At 56.1% G+C, this 22,179-nt stretch overlaps 1 protein-coding gene across 1 annotated transcript in view; it reads left to right on the top strand.

Moving 5' to 3' along the window:
- The window catches only part of rsph1 (radial spoke head component 1), a 187,527-nt gene that overhangs the window by 34,123 nt on the left and 131,225 nt on the right, over window positions 1–22,179 (top strand). Inside the window, exons 4-5 of the mRNA XM_068040078.1 lie at window positions 20,867–20,957; window positions 21,895–22,030. Of these exons, the coding sequence (XP_067896179.1) occupies window positions 20,867–20,957; window positions 21,895–22,030 (227 nt within the window). The remainder of the gene's footprint in view (window positions 1–20,866; window positions 20,958–21,894; window positions 22,031–22,179) is intronic.

Here is a 22,179-nt window from a genome sequence, read left to right as displayed (position 1 = left end):
CACAGTGACAGGGCCGCACTATCGAGGGGTTCAGTCAGTGACACAGTGACAGGGCCACACTATCGAGGGGTCAGTAACACATTGACAGGGCCGCACTATCGAGGGGTCTGTCACACAGTGACAGGGCTGCACTATCGAGGGGTCAGTTACACAGTGACAGGGCCGCACTATCGAGGGGTCAGTCAGGGACACAGTGACAGGGCCGCACTATCGAGGGGTCAGTAACACAGTGACAGGGCCGCACTATCGAGGGGTCAGTCACACAGTGACAGGGCCGCACTATCGAGGGGTCAGTCAGGGACACAGTGACAGGGCCACACTATCGAGGGGTCAGTCACACGTTGACAGGGCTGCACTATCGAGGGGTCTGTCACACAGTGACAGGGCCGCACTATCGAGGAGGCAGTCAGGGACACAATGACAGGGCTGCACTATCGAGGGGTCAGTCAGTGACACAGTGACAGGGCCACACTATCGAGGGGTCAGTCACACAGTGACAGGGCCGCACTATCGAGGGGTCAGTCACACAGTGACAGGGCCGCACTATCGAGGGGTTCAGTCAGTCACACAGTGACAGGGCCACACTATCGAGGGGTCAGTAACACATTGACAGGGCCGCACTATCGAGGGGTCTGTCACACATTGACAGGGCCGCACTATCGAGGGGTTCAGTCAGTGACACAGTGACAGGGCTGCACTATCGAGGGGTTCAGTCAGTCACACAGTGACCGGGCCACACTATCGAGGGGTCAGTAACACATTGACAGGGCCGCACTATCGAGGGGTCTGTCACACAGTGACAGGGCCGCACTATCGAGGGGTCAGTCAGGGACACAGTGACAGGGCCACACTATCGAGTGGTCAGTCACACGTTGACAGGGCTGCACTATCGAGGGGTCTGTCAGACAGTGACAGGGCCGCACGATCGAGGGGTCAGTCACACAGTGACAGGGCCGCACTATCGAGGGGTCAGTCAGGGACACAATGACAGGGCTGCACTATCGAGGGGTCAGTCAGGGACACAGTGACAGGGCCGCACTATCGAGGGGTCAGTCAGGGACACAGTGACCAGGCCACACTATCGAGGGGTCAGTCAGTCATATAGTGACAGTGTCGAAGAAACTGTAGTCAAATAATCAGACTTGGCACGGGGAGTACTCGCAACCAACTTTTATTAAGTTGTGCAGAAGGAGAACAAACACAGTAGAGCTCACATTGAGACTCAGTGCGATGTTCTGAAGAATTTCAGTAAAACAATGGCAATTATACTATTCTGCAACCAGTAACCTTGCAACAATAGTTCAATCCTTAATTTGCATTCGAAAGCACCAATAATATTACAATTCAGTTTTTGCTCTAAACGAATAAGATACAGTAAATTTCAATCCTTCGTTTACATATCTATCTCACCATTGGCCTTGCAGCTGGTACAGCGCAATAACAGAAAGAGACATTATGCTTCAACATCACTCTTCTTATCTCATCACCCAGAAATGACACATTCCTAAGGAACAGTTAGTGTGAGAAATATACTAACCAGGCAAACTCACACCCCTTGTCCGAGAGTGGCTCATCTCAGGTTCCACAACAGGGCCGGGCTATCGAGGGGTCAGTGACACAGTGACAGGGCCGCACTATCGAGGGGTCAGTCAGTCACACAGTGACAGGGCCGCACTATCGAGGGGTCAGTGACACAGTGACAGGGCCGCACTATCGAGGGGTCAGTCAGTGACACAGTGACAGGGCCGCACTATCGAGGGTTCCGTCAGTCACACAGTGACAGGGCCGCACTATCGAGGGGGCAGTCAGTCACACAGTCACAGGGCCGCACTTTCGAGGGGTCAGTCACACAGTGACAGGGCCGCACTGTCGAGGGGTCAGTGACACAGTGACAGGGCCGCACTATCAAGGGGTCAGTCACACAGTGACAGTGCCGCACTATCGACGGGGCAGTCAGTCCCACAGTGACAGAGCCGCACTATCGAGGAGTCAGTCACACAGTGACAGTGCCGCACTATCGAGGGGGCAGTCAGTCCCACAGTGACAGGGCCGCACTATCGAGGGGGCAGTCAGTCACACAGTGACAGGGCCGTACTATCGAGGGGGCAGTCAGTCACACAGTGACAGGGCCGCACTATCGAGGGGTCAGTAACACATTGACAGGGCCGCACTATCGAGGGGTCTGTCACACAGTGACAGGGCCGCACTATCGAGGGGTCAGTCAGGGACACAGTGACAGGGCCACACTATCGAGGGGTCTGTCACACAGTGACAGGGCCGCACTATCGAGGGGTCAGTCAGGGACACAGTGACAGGGCCACACTATCGAGTGGTCAGTCACACGTTGACAGGGCTGCACTATCGAGGGGTCTGTCAGACAGTGACAGGGCCGCACGATCGAGGGGTCAGTCACACAGTGACAGGGCCGCACTATCGAGGGGTCAGTCAGGGACACAGTGACAGGGCCGCACTATCGAGGGGTCAGTCAGGGACACAGTGACCAGGCCACACTATCGAGGGGTCAGTCAGTCATATAGTGACAGTGTCGAAGAAACTGTAGTCAAATAATCAGACTTGGCACGGGGAGTACTCGCAACCAACTTTTATTAAGTTGTGCAGAAGGAGAACAAACACAGTAGAGCTCACATTGAGACTCAGTGCGATGTTCTGAAGAATTTCAGTAAAACAATGGCAATTATACTATTCTGCAACCAGTAACCTTGCAACAATAGTTCAATCCTTAATTTGCATTCGAAAGCACCAATAATATTACAATTCAGTTTTTGCTCCAAACGAATAAGATACAGTAAATTTCAATCCTTCGTTTACATATCTATCTCACCATTGGCCTTGCAGCTGGTACAGCGCAATAACAGAAAGAGACATTATGCTTCAACATCACTCTTCTTATCTCATCACCCAGAAATGACACATTCCTAAGGAACAGTTAGTGTGAGAAATATACTAACCAGGCAAACTCACACCCCTTGTCCGAGAGTGGCTCACCTCAGGTTCCACAACAGGGCCGGGCTATCGAGGGGTCAGTGACACAGTGACAGGGCCGCACTATCGAGGGGTCAGTCAGTCACACAGTGACAGGGCCGCACTATCGAGGGGTCAGTGACACAGTGACAGGGCCGCACTATCGAGGGGTCAGTCAGTGACACAGTGACAGGGCCGCACTATCGAGGGTTCCGTCAGTCACACAGTGACAGGGCCGCACTATCGAGGGGGCAGTCAGTCACACAGTCACAGGGCCGCACTTTCGAGGGGTCAGTCACACAGTGACAGGGCCGCACTGTCGAGGGGTCAGTGACACAGTGACAGGGCCGCACTATCAAGGGGTCAGTCACACAGTGACAGTGCCGCACTATCGACGGGGCAGTCAGTCCCACAGTGACAGAGCCGCACTATCGAGGAGTCAGTCACACAGTGACAGTGCCGCACTATCGAGGGGGCAGTCAGTCCCACAGTGACAGGGCCGCACTATCGAGGGGGCAGTCAGTCACACAGTGACAGGGCCGTACTATCGAGGGGGCAGTCAGTCACACAGTGACAGGGCCGCACTATCGAGGGGGCAGTCAGTCACACAGTGACAGGGCCGCACTATCAAGGGGGCAGTCAGTCACACAGTGACAGGGCCGCACTATTGAGGGGGCAGTCAGTCCCACAGTGACAGGGCCGCACTATCGAGGGGTCAGTCAGTCCCACAGTGACAGGGCCGCACTATCGAGGGGGCAGTCAGTCCCACAGTGACAGGGCCGCACTATCGAGGGGTCAGTCAGTCCCACAGTGACAGGGCCGCACTATTGAGGGGGCAGTGAGTCACACAGTGACAGGGCCGCACTATCGAGGGATCAGTGACACAGTGACACGGCCGCACTATCGAGGGGTCACTCAGTCACACAGTGACAGGGCCGCACTATCGAGGGGTCAGTCAGTCCCACAGTGACAGGGCCGAACTATTGAGGGGGCAGTGAGTCACACAGTGACAGGGCCGCACTATCGATGGGTCAGTGACACAGTGACAGGGCCGCACTATCGAGGGGTCAGTCAGTCACACAGTGACAGGGCTGCACTATTGAGGGGGCAGTCAATCACACAGTGACAGGGCCGCACTATCGAGGAGTCAGTCACACAGTGACAGGGCCGCAGTATCGAGGAGTCAGGCACACAGTGACAGGGCCGCACTATCGAGGGGTCAGTCACACAGTGACAGGGCCGCACTATCGAGGGTTCCGTCAGTCACACAGTGACAGGGCTGCACTATTGAGGGGGCAGTCAATCACACAGTGACAGGGCCGCACTATCGAGGAGTCAGGCACACAGTGACAGGGCCGCACTATCGAGGGGTCAGTCACACAGTGACAGGGCCGCACTATCGAGGGTTCCGTCAGTCACACAGTGACAGGGCCGCACTATCGAGGGGTCAGTCACACAGTGACAGGGCCGCACTGTCGAGGGTTCAGTCAGTAACACAGTGACAGGGCCGCACTATCGAGGGGGCAGTCAGTCACACAGTGACAGGGCTGCACTATTGAGGGGGCAGTCAATCACACAGTGACAGGGCCGCACTATCGAGGAGTCAGGCACACAGTGACAGGGCCGCACTATCGAGGGGTCAGTCACACAGTGACAGGGCCGCACTATCGAGGGTTCCGTCAGTCACACAGTGACAGGGCCGCACTATCGAGGGGGCAGTCAGTCACACAGTGACAGGGCCGCACTATCGAGGGGGCAGTCAGTCACACAGTGACAGGGCCGCACTATCGAGGGGGCAGTCAGTCACACAGTGACAGGGCCGCACTATTGAGGGTCAGTCAGTCACACAGTGACAGGGCTGCACTATCGAGGGGTCAGTCAGTGACACAGTGACAGGGCCGCAATATCGAGGGTCAGTCAGTCACACAGTGACAGGGCCACACTATCGAGGGGTCAGTAACACATTGACAGGGCCGCACTATCGAGGGGTCTGTCACACATTGACAGGGCCGCACTATCGAGGGGTTCAGTCAGTGACACAGTGACAGGGCTGCACTATCGAGGGGTTCAGTCAGTCACACAGTGACCGGGCCACACTATCGAGGGGTCAGTAACACATTGACAGGGCCGCACTATCGAGGGGTCTGTCACACAGTGACAGGGCCGCACTATCGAGGGGTCAGTCAGGGACACAGTGACAGGGCCACACTATCGAGTGGTCAGTCACACGTTGACAGGGCTGCACTATCGAGGGGTCTGTCAGACAGTGACAGGGCCGCACGATCGAGGGGTCAGTCACACAGTGACAGGGCCGCACTATCGAGGGGTCAGTCAGGGACACAATGACAGGGCTGCACTATCGAGGGGTCAGTCAGGGACACAGTGACAGGGCCGCACTATCGAGGGGTCAGTCAGGGACACAGTGACCAGGCCACACTATCGAGGGGTCAGTCAGTCATATAGTGACAGTGTCGAAGAAACTGTAGTCAAATAATCAGACTTGGCACGGGGAGTACTCGCAACCAACTTTTATTAAGTTGTGCAGAAGGAGAACAAACACAGTAGAGCTCACATTGAGACTCAGTGCGATGTTCTGAAGAATTTCAGTAAAACAATGGCAATTATACTATTCTGCAACCAGTAACCTTGCAACAATAGTTCAATCCTTAATTTGCATTCGAAAGCACCAATAATATTACAATTCAGTTTTTGCTCTAAACGAATAAGATACAGTAAATTTCAATCCTTCGTTTACATATCTATCTCACCATTGGCCTTGCAGCTGGTACAGCGCAATAACAGAAAGAGACATTATGCTTCAACATCACTCTTCTTATCTCATCACCCAGAAATGACACATTCCTAAGGAACAGTTAGTGTGAGAAATATACTAACCAGGCAAACTCACACCCCTTGTCCGAGAGTGGCTCATCTCAGGTTCCACAACAGGGCCGGGCTATCGAGGGGTCAGTGACACAGTGACAGGGCCGCACTATCGAGGGGTCAGTCAGTCACACAGTGACAGGGCCGCACTATCGAGGGGTCAGTGACACAGTGACAGGGCCGCACTATCGAGGGGTCAGTCAGTGACACAGTGACAGGGCCGCACTATCGAGGGTTCCGTCAGTCACACAGTGACAGGGCCGCACTATCGAGGGGGCAGTCAGTCACACAGTCACAGGGCCGCACTTTCGAGGGGTCAGTCACACAGTGACAGGGCCGCACTGTCGAGGGGTCAGTGACACAGTGACAGGGCCGCACTATCAAGGGGTCAGTCACACAGTGACAGTGCCGCACTATCGACGGGGCAGTCAGTCCCACAGTGACAGAGCCGCACTATCGAGGAGTCAGTCACACAGTGACAGTGCCGCACTATCGAGGGGGCAGTCAGTCCCACAGTGACAGGGCCGCACTATCGAGGGGGCAGTCAGTCACACAGTGACAGGGCCGTACTATCGAGGGGGCAGTCAGTCACACAGTGACAGGGCCGCACTATCGAGGGGGCAGTCAGTCACACAGTGACAGGGCCGCACTATCAAGGGGGCAGTCAGTCACACAGTGACAGGGCCGCACTATTGAGGGGGCAGTCAGTCCCACAGTGACAGGGCCGCACTATCGAGGGGTCAGTCAGTCCCACAGTGACAGGGCCGCACTATCGAGGGGGCAGTCAGTCCCACAGTGACAGGGCCGCACTATCGAGGGGTCAGTCAGTCCCACAGTGACAGGGCCGCACTATTGAGGGGGCAGTGAGTCACACAGTGACAGGGCCGCACTATCGAGGGATCAGTGACACAGTGACACGGCCGCACTATCGAGGGGTCACTCAGTCACACAGTGACAGGGCCGCACTATCGAGGGGTCAGTCAGTCCCACAGTGACAGGGCCGAACTATTGAGGGGGCAGTGAGTCACACAGTGACAGGGCCGCACTATCGATGGGTCAGTGACACAGTGACAGGGCCGCACTATCGAGGGGTCAGTCAGTCACACAGTGACAGGGCTGCACTATTGAGGGGGCAGTCAATCACACAGTGACAGGGCCGCACTATCGAGGAGTCAGTCACACAGTGACAGGGCCGCAGTATCGAGGAGTCAGGCACACAGTGACAGGGCCGCACTATCGAGGGGTCAGTCACACAGTGACAGGGCCGCACTATCGAGGGTTCCGTCAGTCACACAGTGACAGGGCTGCACTATTGAGGGGGCAGTCAATCACACAGTGACAGGGCCGCACTATCGAGGAGTCAGGCACACAGTGACAGGGCCGCACTATCGAGGGGTCAGTCACACAGTGACAGGGCCGCACTATCGAGGGTTCCGTCAGTCACACAGTGACAGGGCCGCACTATCGAGGGGTCAGTCACACAGTGACAGGGCCGCACTGTCGAGGGTTCAGTCAGTAACACAGTGACAGGGCCGCACTATCGAGGGGGCAGTCAGTCACACAGTGACAGGGCTGCACTATTGAGGGGGCAGTCAATCACACAGTGACAGGGCCGCACTATCGAGGAGTCAGGCACACAGTGACAGGGCCGCACTATCGAGGGGTCAGTCACACAGTGACAGGGCCGCACTATCGAGGGTTCCGTCAGTCACACAGTGACAGGGCCGCACTATCGAGGGGGCAGTCAGTCACACAGTGACAGGGCCGCACTATCGAGGGGGCAGTCAGTCACACAGTGACAGGGCCGCACTATCGAGGGGGCAGTCAGTCACACAGTGACAGGGCCGCACTATTGAGGGTCAGTCAGTCACACAGTGACAGGGCTGCACTATCGAGGGGTCAGTCAGTGACACAGTGACAGGGCCGCAATATCGAGGGTCAGTCAGTCACACAGTGACAGGGCCACACTATCGAGGGGTCAGTAACACATTGACAGGGCCGCACTATCGAGGGGTCTGTCACACATTGACAGGGCCGCACTATCGAGGGGTTCAGTCAGTGACACAGTGACAGGGCTGCACTATCGAGGGGTTCAGTCAGTCACACAGTGACCGGGCCACACTATCGAGGGGTCAGTAACACATTGACAGGGCCGCACTATCGAGGGGTCTGTCACACAGTGACAGGGCCGCACTATCGAGGGGTCAGTCAGGGACACAGTGACAGGGCCACACTATCGAGTGGTCAGTCACACGTTGACAGGGCTGCACTATCGAGGGGTCTGTCAGACAGTGACAGGGCCGCACGATCGAGGGGTCAGTCACACAGTGACAGGGCCGCACTATCGAGGGGTCAGTCAGGGACACAATGACAGGGCTGCACTATCGAGGGGTCAGTCAGGGACACAGTGACAGGGCCGCACTATCGAGGGGTCAGTCAGGGACACAGTGACCAGGCCACACTATCGAGGGGTCAGTCAGTCATATAGTGACAGTGTCGAAGAAACTGTAGTCAAATAATCAGACTTGGCACGGGGAGTACTCGCAACCAACTTTTATTAAGTTGTGCAGAAGGAGAACAAACACAGTAGAGCTCACATTGAGACTCAGTGCGATGTTCTGAAGAATTTCAGTAAAACAATGGCAATTATACTATTCTGCAACCAGTAACCTTGCAACAATAGTTCAATCCTTAATTTGCATTCGAAAGCACCAATAATATTACAATTCAGTTTTTGCTCTAAACGAATAAGATACAGTAAATTTCAATCCTTCGTTTACATATCTATCTCACCATTGGCCTTGCAGCTGGTACAGCGCAATAACAGAAAGAGACATTATGCTTCAACATCACTCTTCTTATCTCATCACCCAGAAATGACACATTCCTAAGGAACAGTTAGTGTGAGAAATATACTAACCAGGCAAACTCACACCCCTTGTCCGAGAGTGGCTCATCTCAGGTTCCACAACAGGGCCGGGCTATCGAGGGGTCAGTGACACAGTGACAGGGCCGCACTATCGAGGGGTCAGTCAGTCACACAGTGACAGGGCCGCACTATCGAGGGGTCAGTGACACAGTGACAGGGCCGCACTATCGAGGGGTCAGTCAGTCACACAGTGACAGGGCCGCACTATCGAGGGGTCAGTCAGTCACACAGTGACAGGGCCGCACTATCGAGGGGTCAGTGACACAGTGACAGGGCCGCACTATCGAGGGGTCAGTCAGTCACACAGTGACAGGGCCGCACTATCGAGGGGTCAGTGACACAGTGACAGGGCCGCACTATCGAGGGGTCAGTCAGTGACACAGTGACAGGGCCGCACTATCGAGGGTTCCGTCAGTCACACAGTGACAGGGCCGCACTATCGAGGGGTCAGTCAGTCACACAGTCACAGGGCCGCACTTTCGAGGGGTCAGTCACACAGTGACAGGGCCGCACTGTCGAGGGGTCAGTGACACAGTGACAGGGCCGCACTATCAAGGGGTCAGTCACACAGTGACAGTGCCGCACTATCGACGGGGCAGTCAGTCACACAGTGACAGGGCCGCACTATCGAGGAGTCAGTCACACAGTGACAGTGCCGCACTATCGAGGGGGCAGTCAGTCACACAGTGACAGGGCCGCACTATCGAGGGGTCAGTAACACATTGACAGGGCCGCACTATCGAGGGGTCTGTCACACAGTGACAGGGCCGCACTATCGAGGGGTCAGTCAGGGACACAGTGACAGGGCCACACTATCGAGGGGTCTGTCACACAGTGACAGGGCCGCACTATCGAGGGGTCAGTCAGGGACACAGTGACAGGGCCACACTATCGAGTGGTCAGTCACACGTTGACAGGGCTGCACTATCGAGGGGTCTGTCAGACAGTGACAGGGCCGCACGATCGAGGGGTCAGTCACACAGTGACAGGGCCGCACTATCGAGGGGTCAGTCAGGGACACAGTGACAGGGCCGCACTATCGAGGGGTCAGTCAGGGACACAGTGACCAGGCCACACTATCGAGGGGTCAGTCAGTCATATAGTGACAGTGTCGAAGAAACTGTAGTCAAATAATCAGACTTGGCACGGGGAGTACTCGCAACCAACTTTTATTAAGTTGTGCAGAAGGAGAACAAACACAGTAGAGCTCACATTGAGACTCAGTGCGATGTTCTGAAGAATTTCAGTAAAACAATGGCAATTATACTATTCTGCAACCAGTAACCTTGCAACAATAGTTCAATCCTTAATTTGCATTCGAAAGCACCAATAATATTACAATTCAGTTTTTGCTCCAAACGAATAAGATACAGTAAATTTCAATCCTTCGTTTACATATCTATCTCACCATTGGCCTTGCAGCTGGTACAGCGCAATAACAGAAAGAGACATTATGCTTCAACATCACTCTTCTTATCTCATCACCCAGAAATGACACATTCCTAAGGAACAGTTAGTGTGAGAAATATACTAACCAGGCAAACTCACACCCCTTGTCCGAGAGTGGCTCATCTCAGGTTCCACAACAGGGCCGGGCTATCGAGGGGTCAGTGACACAGTGACAGGGCCGCACTATCGAGGGGTCAGTCAGTCACACAGTGACAGGGCCGCACTATCGAGGGGTCAGTGACACAGTGACAGGGCCGCACTATCGAGGGGTCAGTCAGTGACACAGTGACAGGGCCGCACTATCGAGGGTTCCGTCAGTCACACAGTGACAGGGCCGCACTATCGAGGGGGCAGTCAGTCACACAGTCACAGGGCCGCACTTTCGAGGGGTCAGTCACACAGTGACAGGGCCGCACTGTCGAGGGGTCAGTGACACAGTGACAGGGCCGCACTATCAAGGGGTCAGTCACACAGTGACAGTGCCGCACTATCGACGGGGCAGTCAGTCCCACAGTGACAGAGCCGCACTATCGAGGAGTCAGTCACACAGTGACAGTGCCGCACTATCGAGGGGGCAGTCAGTCCCACAGTGACAGGGCCGCACTATCGAGGGGGCAGTCAGTCACACAGTGACAGGGCCGTACTATCGAGGGGGCAGTCAGTCACACAGTGACAGGGCCGCACTATCGAGGGGGCAGTCAGTCACACAGTGACAGGGCCGCACTATCAAGGGGGCAGTCAGTCACACAGTGACAGGGCCGCACTATTGAGGGGGCAGTCAGTCCCACAGTGACAGGGCCGCACTATCGAGGGGTCAGTCAGTCCCACAGTGACAGGGCCGCACTATCGAGGGGGCAGTCAGTCCCACAGTGACAGGGCCGCACTATCGAGGGGTCAGTCAGTCCCACAGTGACAGGGCCGCACTATTGAGGGGGCAGTGAGTCACACAGTGACAGGGCCGCACTATCGAGGGATCAGTGACACAGTGACACGGCCGCACTATCGAGGGGTCACTCAGTCACACAGTGACAGGGCCGCACTATCGAGGGGTCAGTCAGTCCCACAGTGACAGGGCCGAACTATTGAGGGGGCAGTGAGTCACACAGTGACAGGGCCGCACTATCGATGGGTCAGTGACACAGTGACAGGGCCGCACTATCGAGGGGTCAGTCAGTCACACAGTGACAGGGCTGCACTATTGAGGGGGCAGTCAATCACACAGTGACAGGGCCGCACTATCGAGGAGTCAGTCACACAGTGACAGGGCCGCAGTATCGAGGAGTCAGGCACACAGTGACAGGGCCGCACTATCGAGGGGTCAGTCACACAGTGACAGGGCCGCACTATCGAGGGTTCCGTCAGTCACACAGTGACAGGGCTGCACTATTGAGGGGGCAGTCAATCACACAGTGACAGGGCCGCACTATCGAGGAGTCAGGCACACAGTGACAGGGCCGCACTATCGAGGGGTCAGTCACACAGTGACAGGGCCGCACTATCGAGGGTTCCGTCAGTCACACAGTGACAGGGCCGCACTATCGAGGGGTCAGTCACACAGTGACAGGGCCGCACTGTCGAGGGTTCAGTCAGTAACACAGTGACAGGGCCGCACTATCGAGGGGGCAGTCAGTCACACAGTGACAGGGCTGCACTATTGAGGGGGCAGTCAATCACACAGTGACAGGGCCGCACTATCGAGGAGTCAGGCACACAGTGACAGGGCCGCACTATCGAGGGGTCAGTCACACAGTGACAGGGCCGCACTATCGAGGGTTCCGTCAGTCACACAGTGACAGGGCCGCACTATCGAGGGGGCAGTCAGTCACACAGTGACAGGGCCGCACTATCGAGGGGGCAGTCAGTCACACAGTGACAGGGCCGCACTATCGAGGGGGCAGTCAGTCACACAGTGACAGGGCCGCACTATTGAGGGTCAGTCAGTCACACAGTGACAGGGCTGCACTATCGAGGGGTCAGTCAGTGACACAGTGACAGGGCCGCAATATCGAGGGTCAGTCAGTCACACAGTGACAGGGCTGCACTATCGAGGGGTCAGTCAGTCACACAGTGACAGGGCCGCACTGTCGAGGGGTCAGTGACACAGTGACAGGGCCGCACTATCGAGGGGTCAGTCAGTCACACAGTGACAGGGCCGCACTATCGAGGGGTCAGTCACACAGTGACAGGGCCGCACAATCGAGGGGTCAGTCACACAGTGACAGGGCTGCACTATCGAGGGGTCAGTCAGTCACACAGTGACAGGGCCGCACTATCGAGGAGTCAGGCACACAGTGACAGGGCCGCACTATCGAGGGGTCAGTCACACAGTGACAGGGCCGCACTATCGAAAGGTCAGTCACACAGTGACAGGGCCGCACTATCGAGGGTTCCGTCAGTCACACAGTGACAGGGCCACACTATCGAGGGGTCAGTCAGTAACACAGTGACAGGGCCGCACTATCGAGGGGTCAGTCAGTCCCACAGTGACAGGGCCGCACTATCGAGGGGTCAGTCACACAGTGACAGTGCCGCTCTATTGAGGGGGCAGTCAGTCAAACAGTGACAGGGCCGCACTATTGAGGGGGCAGTCAGTCACACAGTGACAGGGCCGCACTATCGAGAGGTCAGTCAGTCACACAGTGACAGGGCCGCACTATCGAGTGGTCAGTCAGTCAGTCACACAGTGACAGGGCTGCACTATCGAGGGGTCAGTCAGTCACACAGTGACAGGGCCGCACTATCAAGTGGTCAGTCAGTCAGTCACACAGTGACAGGGCTGCACTATCGAGGGGTCAGTCAGTCACACAGTGACAGGGCTGCACTATCGAGGGGTCAGTCAGTCACACAGTGACAGGGCCGCACTATCGAGGGGTCATTCAGTCACACAGTGACAGGGCCGTGCTATCGAGGGGTCAGTCACACAGTGACAGGGCCGCACTATCGAGGGGTCAGTCAGTCACACAGTGACAGGGCCGCACTATCGAGGAGTCAGTCACACAGTGACAGGGCCACAGTATCGAGGAGTCAGGCACACAGTGACAGGGTCGCACTATCGAGGGGTCAGTCACACAGTGACAGGGCCGCACTATCGAGGGTTCCGTCAGTCACACAGTGACAGGGCTGCACTATCGAAAGGTCAGTCACACAGTGACAGGGCCGCACTATCGAGGGTTCCGTCAGTCACACAGTGACAGGGCCGCACTGTTGCGGGGTCAGTCAGTCACACAGTGACAGGACTGCACTATCGAGGGTTCCGTCAATCACACAGTGGCAGGGCCACACTATCGAGGGGTCAGTCAGTAACACAGTGACAGGGCCGCACTATCGAGGGGTCAGTCAGTCAGTCACACGGTAACAGGGCCGCACTATCGCGGGGTCAGTCAGTCCCACAGTGACAGGGCCGCACTATCGAGGGGTCAGTCACACAGTGACAGTGCCGCTCTATTGAGGGGGCAGTCAGTCAAACAGTTACAGGGCCGCACTATTGAGGGGGCAGTCAGTCACACAGTGACAGGGCCGCACTATTGAGGGGTCAGTCAGTCACACAGTGACAGGGCCACAGTACCGAGGGGTCAGTCAGTCACACAGTGACAGGGCTGCACTATCGAGGGGTCAGTCAGTCACACAGTGACAGGGCTGCACTATCGAGGGTTCCGTCAGTCGCACAGTGACAGGGCTGCACTATCGAGGGGTCAGTCAGTCACACAGTGACAGGGCTGCACTATCGAGGGGTCAGTCAGTCACACAGTGACAGGGCCGCACTATCGAGGGGTCATTCAGTCACACAGTGACAGGGCCTTGCTATCGAGGGGTCAGTCACACAGTGACAGGGCCGCACTGTCGAGGGGTCAGTGACACGGTGACAGGGCCGCACTATCGAGGGGTCAGTCAGTCACACAGTGACAGGGCCGCACTATCGAGGGGTCAGTCACACAGTGACAGGGCCGCACTATCGAGTGGTCAGTCACACAGTGACAGGGCCACAGTATCGAGGAGTCAGGCACACAGTGACAGGGCTGCACTATCGAAAGGTCAGTCACACAGTGACAGGGCCACACTATTGAGGGGTCAGTCAGTCACACAGTGACAGGGCCGTACTATCGAGGGGTCAGTCACGCAGTGACAGGGCCGCACTATCGAGTGGTCATTCACACAGTGACAGGACCGCACTATCGAGTGGTCAGTAACACAGTGACAGGGCTGCACTATCGAGGGTTCAGTCAGTCACACAGTGACAGGGCCACACTATTGAGGGGTCAGTCAGTCACACAGTGACAGGGCCGTACTATCGAGGGGTCAGTCACGCAGTGACAGGGCCGCACTATCGAGTGGTCAGTCACACAGTGACAGGGCCGCGCTATCGAGGGTTTCGTCAGTCACACAGTGACAGGGCCGTACTATCGGGGGGTCAGTCACGCAGTGACAGGGCCGCACTATTGAGGGGTCAGCCACTCACACAGTGACAGGGCCGCACTATCGAGGGGTCGGTCTGTCACATAGTGACAGGGCCGCACCTTCGAGGGGTCAGTCACACAGTGACAGGGCCGCACTATTGAGGGGTCAGTCAGTCACACAGTGACAGGGCCACAGTATCGAGGGGTCAGTCACACAGTGACAGGGCTGCACTATCGAGGGGTCAGTCAGTCACACAGTGACAGGGCCGCACTATTGAGGGGTCAGTCAGTCACACAGTGACAGGGCCACAGTATCGAGGGGTCAGTCACACAGTGACAGGGCTGCACTATCGAGGGGTCACTCTGTCACACAGTGACAGGGCCGTACTATCGGGGGGTCAGTCACATAGTGACTGGGCCGCACTATTGAGAGGTCAGTCACTCACACAGTGACAGGGCCGCACTATCGAGGGCTCAGTCTGTCACACAGTGACAGGGCCGTACTATCGAGGCGTCAGTCACACAGTGACAGGGCCGCACTATTGAGGGGTCATTCTCTCACACAGTGACAGGGCCACACTATCGATGGGTCAGTCAGTCACACAGTGACAGGGCCGCACTATCGAGTGGTCAGTCACACAGTGACAGGGCCGCACTATCGAGGGGTCAGTCTGTCACACAGTGACAGGGCCGTACTTTCGGGGGGTCAGTCACATAGTGACTGGGCCGCACTATTGAGAGGTCAGTCACTCACACAGTGACAGGGCCGCACTATCGAGGGGTCAGTCTGTCACACAGTGACAGGGCCGTACTATCGAGGCGTCAGTCACACAGTGACAGGGCCGCACTATTGAGGGGTCATTCTCTCACACAGTGACAGGGCCACAGTATTGATGGGTCAGTCATTCACACAGTGACAGGGCCGCAGTATCGAGGGGTCAGTCAGTCACACAGTGACAGGGCCGCACTATCGAAGGGTCAGTCAGTCACACAGTGACAGGGCCGCACTATCGAGGGGTCAGGGTCAGTCACACAGTGACAGGGCCGCACTATCGAGGGGTCAGTCTGTCACACAGTGACAGGGCCGTACTATCGGGGGGTCAGTCACATAGTGACTGGGCCGCACTATTGAGAGGTCAGTCACTCACACAGTGACAGGGCCGCACTATCGAGGGGTCAGTCTGTCACACAGTGACAGGGCCGTACTATCGAGGCGTCAGTCACACAGTGACAGGGCCGCACTATTGAGGGGTCATTCTGTCACACAGTGACAGGGCCACAGTATTGATGGGTCAGTCAGTCACACAGTGACAGGGCCGCAGTATCGAGGGGTCAGTCAGTCACACAGTGACAGGGCCGCACTATCGAAGGGTCAGTCAGTCACACAGTGACAGGGCCGCACTATCGAGGGGTCAGTCACACAGTGACAGGGCCGCACTATCGAAGGGTCAGTCAGTCACACAGTGACAGGTCCGCAGTATCGAGGGGTCAGTCAGTCACACAGTGACAGGGCTGCACTATCGAAGGGTCAGTCAGTCACACAGTGACAGGGCCGCACTATCGAGGGGTCAGTCACACAGTGACAGGGCCACAGTATTGATGGGTCAGTCAGTCACACAGTGACAGGGCCGCACTATCGAAGGGTCAGTCAGTCACACAGTGACAGGGCCGCACTATCGAGGGGTCAGTCACACAGTGACAGGGCCGCACTGTTGCGGGGTCAGTCAGTCACACAGTGACAGGGCCGCATTGTTGCGGGGTCAGTCAGTCACACAGTGAGAGGACTGCACTATCGAGGGGTCAGTCAGTCACACAGTGACAGGACTGCACTATCGAGAGGTCAGTGACACAGTGACAGGGCTGCACTATCGAGGGGTCAGTCAGTCACACAGTGACAGAGCCACACTATCGAGGGGTCAGTCAGTAACACAGTGACAGGACTGCACTATCGAGAGGTCAGTGACACAGTGACAGGGCCGCACTATCGAGTGGTCAGTCAGTCACACAGTGACAGGGCCACACTATCGAGGGGTCAGTCAGTCACACAGTGACAGGACTGCACTATCGAGGGGTCAGTCAGTCACACAGTGACAGGGCCGCACTGTTGCGGGGTCAGTCAGTCACACAGTGACAGGACTGCACTATCGAGGGGGCAGTCAGTCACACAGTGACAGGGCCACACTATCGAGGGGTCAGTCAGTAACACAGTGACAGGGCCGCACTATCGAGGGGTCAATCACACAGTGACAGGGCTGCACTATCGAGGGGTCAGTGACACAGTGACAGGGCTGCACTATCGAGTGGTCAGTCACACAGTGACAGGGCTGCACTATTGAGGGGTCAGTCAGTCACACAGTGACAGGGCCACACTATCGAGGGGTCAGTCAGTAACTCAGTGACAGGGCTGCACTATCGAGGGGTCAGTCACACAGTGACAGGGCTGCACTATCGAGGAGCCAGACACACAGTGACAGGGCCGCACTATCGAGGGGTCAGTCAGTCACACAGTGACAGGACTGCACTATAGAGCGGTCAGTCAGTCACACAGTGACAGGGCCGCACTATCGAGGGGTAAGTCAGTCACACAGTGACAGGGCCGCACTATCGAGAGGTCAGTCAGTCACACAGTGACAGGGCCGCTCTATCGAGGGGTCAGTCACACAGTGGCAGGTCCGCACTATTGAGGGGTCAGTCAGTCACACAGTGACAGGGCCGCACTATCGAGGGGTCAGTCACACAGTGACAGGGCCGCACTGTCGAGGGTTCAGTCAGTAACACAGTGACAGGGCCGCACTATCGAGGGGTCAGTCAGTCACACAGTGACAGGGCCGCACTGTCGAGGGGTCAGTCACACAGTGACAGGGCCGCATTATCGTGGTGTAAGTCAGTCACACAGTGACAGGGCCACACTATCGAGGGGTCAGTCACACATTGACAGGGCCGCACTATCGATGGGTCAGTCAGCCACACAGTGACAGAGCCGCACTATCGAGTGGTCAGTCACACAGTGACAGGACCGCATTATCGAGTGGTCAGTAACACAGTGACAGGGCTGCACTATCGAGGGTTCAGTCAGTCACACAGTGACAGGGCCACACTATTGAGGGGTCAGTCAGTCACACAGTGACAGGGCCGTACTATCGAGGGGTCAGTCACGCAGTGACAGGGCCGCACTATCGAGTGGTCAGTCACACAGTGACAGGGCCGCGCTATCGAGGGTTTTGTCAGTCACACAGTGACAGGGCCGCACTATTGAGGGGTCAGCCACTCACACAGTGACAGGGCCGCACTATCGAGGGGTCGGTCTGTCACATAGTGACAGGGCCGCACCTTCGAGGGGTCAGTCACACAGTGACAGGGCCGCACTATTGAGGGGTCAGTCAGTCACACAGTGACAGGGCCACAGTACCGAGGGGTCTGTCAGTCACACAGTGACAGGGCTGCACTATCGAGGGGTCAGTCAGTCACACAGTGACAGGGCTGCACTATCGAGGGTTCCGTCAGTCACACAGTGACAGGGCTGCACTATCGAGGGGTCAGTCAGTCACACAGTGACAGGGCTGCACTATCGAGGGGTCAGTCAGTGACACAGTGACAGGGCCGCACTATCGAGGGGTCATTCAGTCACACAGTGACAGGGCCTTGCTATCGAGGGGTCAGTCACACAGTGACAGGGCCGCACTGTCGAGGGGTCAGTGACACGGTGACAGGGCCGCACTATCGAGGGGTCAGTCAGTCACACAGTGACAGGGCCGCACTATCGAGGGGTCAGTCACACAGTGACAGGGCCGCACTATCGAGTGGTCAGTCACACAGTGACAGGGCCACAGTATCGAGGAGTCAGGCACACAGTGACAGGGCTGCACTATCGAAAGGTCAGTCACACAGTGACAGGGCCACACTATTGAGGGGTCAGTCAGTCACACAGTGACAGGGCCGTACTATCGAGGGGTCAGTCACGCAGTGACAGGGCCGCACTATCGAGTGGTCAGTCACACAGTGACAGGACCGCACTATCGAGTGGTCAGTAACACAGTGACAGGGCTGCACTATCGAGGGTTCAGTCAGTCACACAGTGACAGAGCCACACTATTGAGGGGTCAGTCAGTCACACAGTGACAGGGCCGTACTATCGAGGGGTCAGTCACGCAGTGACAGGGCCGCACTATCGAGTGGTCAGTCACACAGTGACAGGGCCGCGCTATCGAGGGTTTCGTCAGTCACACAGTGACAGGGCCGTACTATCGGGGGGTCAGTCACGCAGTGACAGGGCCGCACTATTGAGGGGTCAGCCACTCACACAGTGACAGGGCCGCACTATCGAGGGGTCGGTCTGTCACATAGTGACAGGGCCGCACCTTCGAGGGGTCAGTCACACAGTGACAGGGCCGCACTATTGAGGGGTCAGTCAGTCACACAGTGACAGGGCCACAGTATCGAGGGGTCAGTCACACAGTGACAGGGCTGCACTATCGAGGGGTCAGTCAGTCACACAGTGACAGGGCCGCACTGTTGCGGGGTCAGTCAGTCACACAGTGACAGGACTGCACTATCGAGGGGGCAGTCAGTCACACAGTGACAGGGCCACACTATCGAGGGGTCAGTCAGTAACACAGTGACAGGGCCGCACTATCGAGGGGTCAATCACACAGTGACAGGGCTGCACTATCGAGGGGTCAGTGACACAGTGACAGGGCTGCACTATCGAGAGGTCAGTGACACAGTGACAGGGCTGCACTATCGAGGGGTCAGTCAGTCACACAGTGACAGAGCCACACTATCGAGGGGTCAGTCAGTAACACAGTGACAGGACTGCACTATCGAGAGGTCAGTGACACAGTGACAGGGCCGCACTATCGAGTGGTCAGTCAGTCACACAGTGACAGGGCCACACTATCGAGGGGTCAGTCAGTCACACAGTGACAGGACTGCACTATCGAGGGGTCAGTCAGTCACACAGTGACAGAGCCACACTATCGAGGGGTCAGTCAGTAACACAGTGACAGGGCCGCACTATTGAGGGGTCAGTCAGTCACACAGTGACAGGGCCACAGTATCGAGGGGTCAGTCACACAGTGACAGGGCTGCACTATCGAGGGGTCAGTCTGTCACACAGTGACAGGGCCGTACTATCGGGGGGTCAGTCACATAGTGACTGGGCCGCACTATTGAGAGGTCAGTCACTCACACAGTGACAGGGCCGCACTATCGAGGGGTCAGTCTGTCACACAGTGACAGGGCCGTACTATCGAGGCGTCAGTCACACAGTGACAGGGCCGCACTATTGAGGGGTCATTCTCTCACACAGTGACAGGGCCACACTATCGATGGGTCAGTCAGTCACACAGTGACAGGGCCGCACTATCGAGTGGTCAGTCACACAGTGACAGGGCCGCACTATCGAAGGGTCAGTCAGTCACACAGTGACAGGGCCGCACTATCGAGGGGTCAGGGTCAGTCACACAGTGACAGGGCCGCACTATCGAGGGGTCAGTTTGTCACACAGTGACAGGGCCGTACTATCGGGGGGTCAGTCACATAGTGACTGGGCCGCACTATTGAGAGGTCAGTCACTCACACAGTGACAGGGCCGCACTATCGAGGGGTCAGTCTGTCACACAGTGACAGGGCCGTACTATCGAGGCGTCAGTCACACAGTGACAGGGCCGCACTATTGAGGGGTCATTCTGTCACACAGTGACAGGGCCACAGTATTGATGGGTCAGGCAGTCACACAGTGACAGGGCCGCAGTATCGAGGGGTCAGTCAGTCACACAGTGACAGGGCCGCACTATCGAAGGGTCAGTCAGTCACACAGTGACAGGGCCGCACTATCGAGGGGTCAGTCACACAGTGACAGGGCCGCACTATCGAAGGGTCAGTCAGTCACACAGTGACAGGTCCGCAGTATCGAGGGGTCAGTCAGTCACACAGTGACAGGGCTGCACTATCGAAGGGTCAGTCAGTCACGCAGTGACAGGGCCGCACTATCGAGGGGTCAGTCACACAGTGACAGGGCCACAGTATTGATGGGTCAGTCAATCACACAGTGACAGGGCCGCACTATCGAAGGGTCAGTCAGTCACACAGTGACAGGGCCGCACTATCGAGGGGTCAGTCACACAGTGACAGGGCCGCAGTATCGAAGGGTCAGTCAGTCACTGGCGCAATCTTTATTTTCTGGCAATGCCATCTTGTTTGGTCACACTCCATTCCATCTCTGTTACAGGAAGCTGGGCACATGATCAGCGACATGGAGAAGGATCTTATGTTTATCCAAATGGTGATACGTACAGCGGAGAATGGCTCGCTCACCAAAGGTACAGCCCAAGTCATATTGGGAAATGCAACTGTCTCACTCCAGTCACTTAGGGTGTTTTAATGTGGGGGCGAATCCTCTTCAGTTCACCCATTTCTGGGCAGAAATCATTGAGGGATGGGAAGGGCAGGATAACTTCACCAGTCAGAATTCCCAACAGCTCTCCACATGTTATCCCACTGTAATGCACAGCTGCACGGAGCGGGTCTGCCTTCTCGCTGGATTGGGGCAGTTTACCATCTGGCACAATAAGATCAATGACATTTGGGAATATGGCAAATTGAACGTTTAATGACTTGCAGTTTCATTATCAAACAAAACCCTGACTGTCTGGCTTCCTGAGGAGAAAAGGTAGCAGGTTAATGGGATGTGTGAGGTCATTTGGGTCACTTCATCATCTCTTCAGCCTCTGGTTAAAGCCATCGCTCCCTGCTGGGTCATTGTTTTCACAAGAACTAGCTGCCCTCGGGAATTTCAGTCAAGTGCCGATTGTAAAGATGTGATACCAGGCTACGAGTTGGCAACATGAGAGCCATCACAGTGGCTGCAATCCCACTGTCACCTGCTGGACTGCAGGAACCCACTCTAGTTCTCCCACTCCCAACTCCGGGGACACTGACAACACAAACTATTCAGCACAGTCTGGGGAGTGAGTCTGGAATCTTCCTGCTCCTAATGGGGCAGCTACTCACTGGATAATCTCTCTGAACCAATAGGACAGCTGCTTTGTAGTGTTTATAAAATAAAAATCAAATCAATAATTGATTAAATTCTTAATGGTCCTATGGGTAAGTAAACCAGTTGTGACCGGCCCTGGCAAGATCCCCTATTCTTCCCCAGTAAGGCTGTTCTGGGGGAACTGTTATCTGTCTTGTAATTCTCTCTTGTCTCAGGGTGTGTTGATTCTACCTCAGTATATTAATTATTGACTTCCCCAGGCATGGTCAGGGAAGCTATGTGTACGCCCTCTCAGGCTCCAAGTATGTGGGAACCTGGACTCATGGAAAGCAGGTTGAAGCCGGAGAGCTCATTCACCTGAACCACCGATACCAGGGCAATTTCCTCAATAACAATGTAAGTACTGTGTTCTGCCATGTATCTCAACAGTGTCTCACCTCTCCACAGGCCAGGCCCTGAGGATAGTGTACTTCCTCACCTGCATACAGTCATCAGGCCTGTGCACAATGGAGCTCTTTTATTAATTTGTTCATGGGATGTGGGAG

Source organism: Heterodontus francisci, chromosome 10, assembly GCF_036365525.1.
Source record: "Heterodontus francisci isolate sHetFra1 chromosome 10, sHetFra1.hap1, whole genome shotgun sequence".
Classification (NCBI taxonomy): domain Eukaryota; kingdom Metazoa; phylum Chordata; class Chondrichthyes; order Heterodontiformes; family Heterodontidae; genus Heterodontus; species Heterodontus francisci.
The sequence above is the reverse complement of the archived record's forward strand: the minus strand, read 5'-3'. Positions and strand labels throughout refer to the sequence as shown.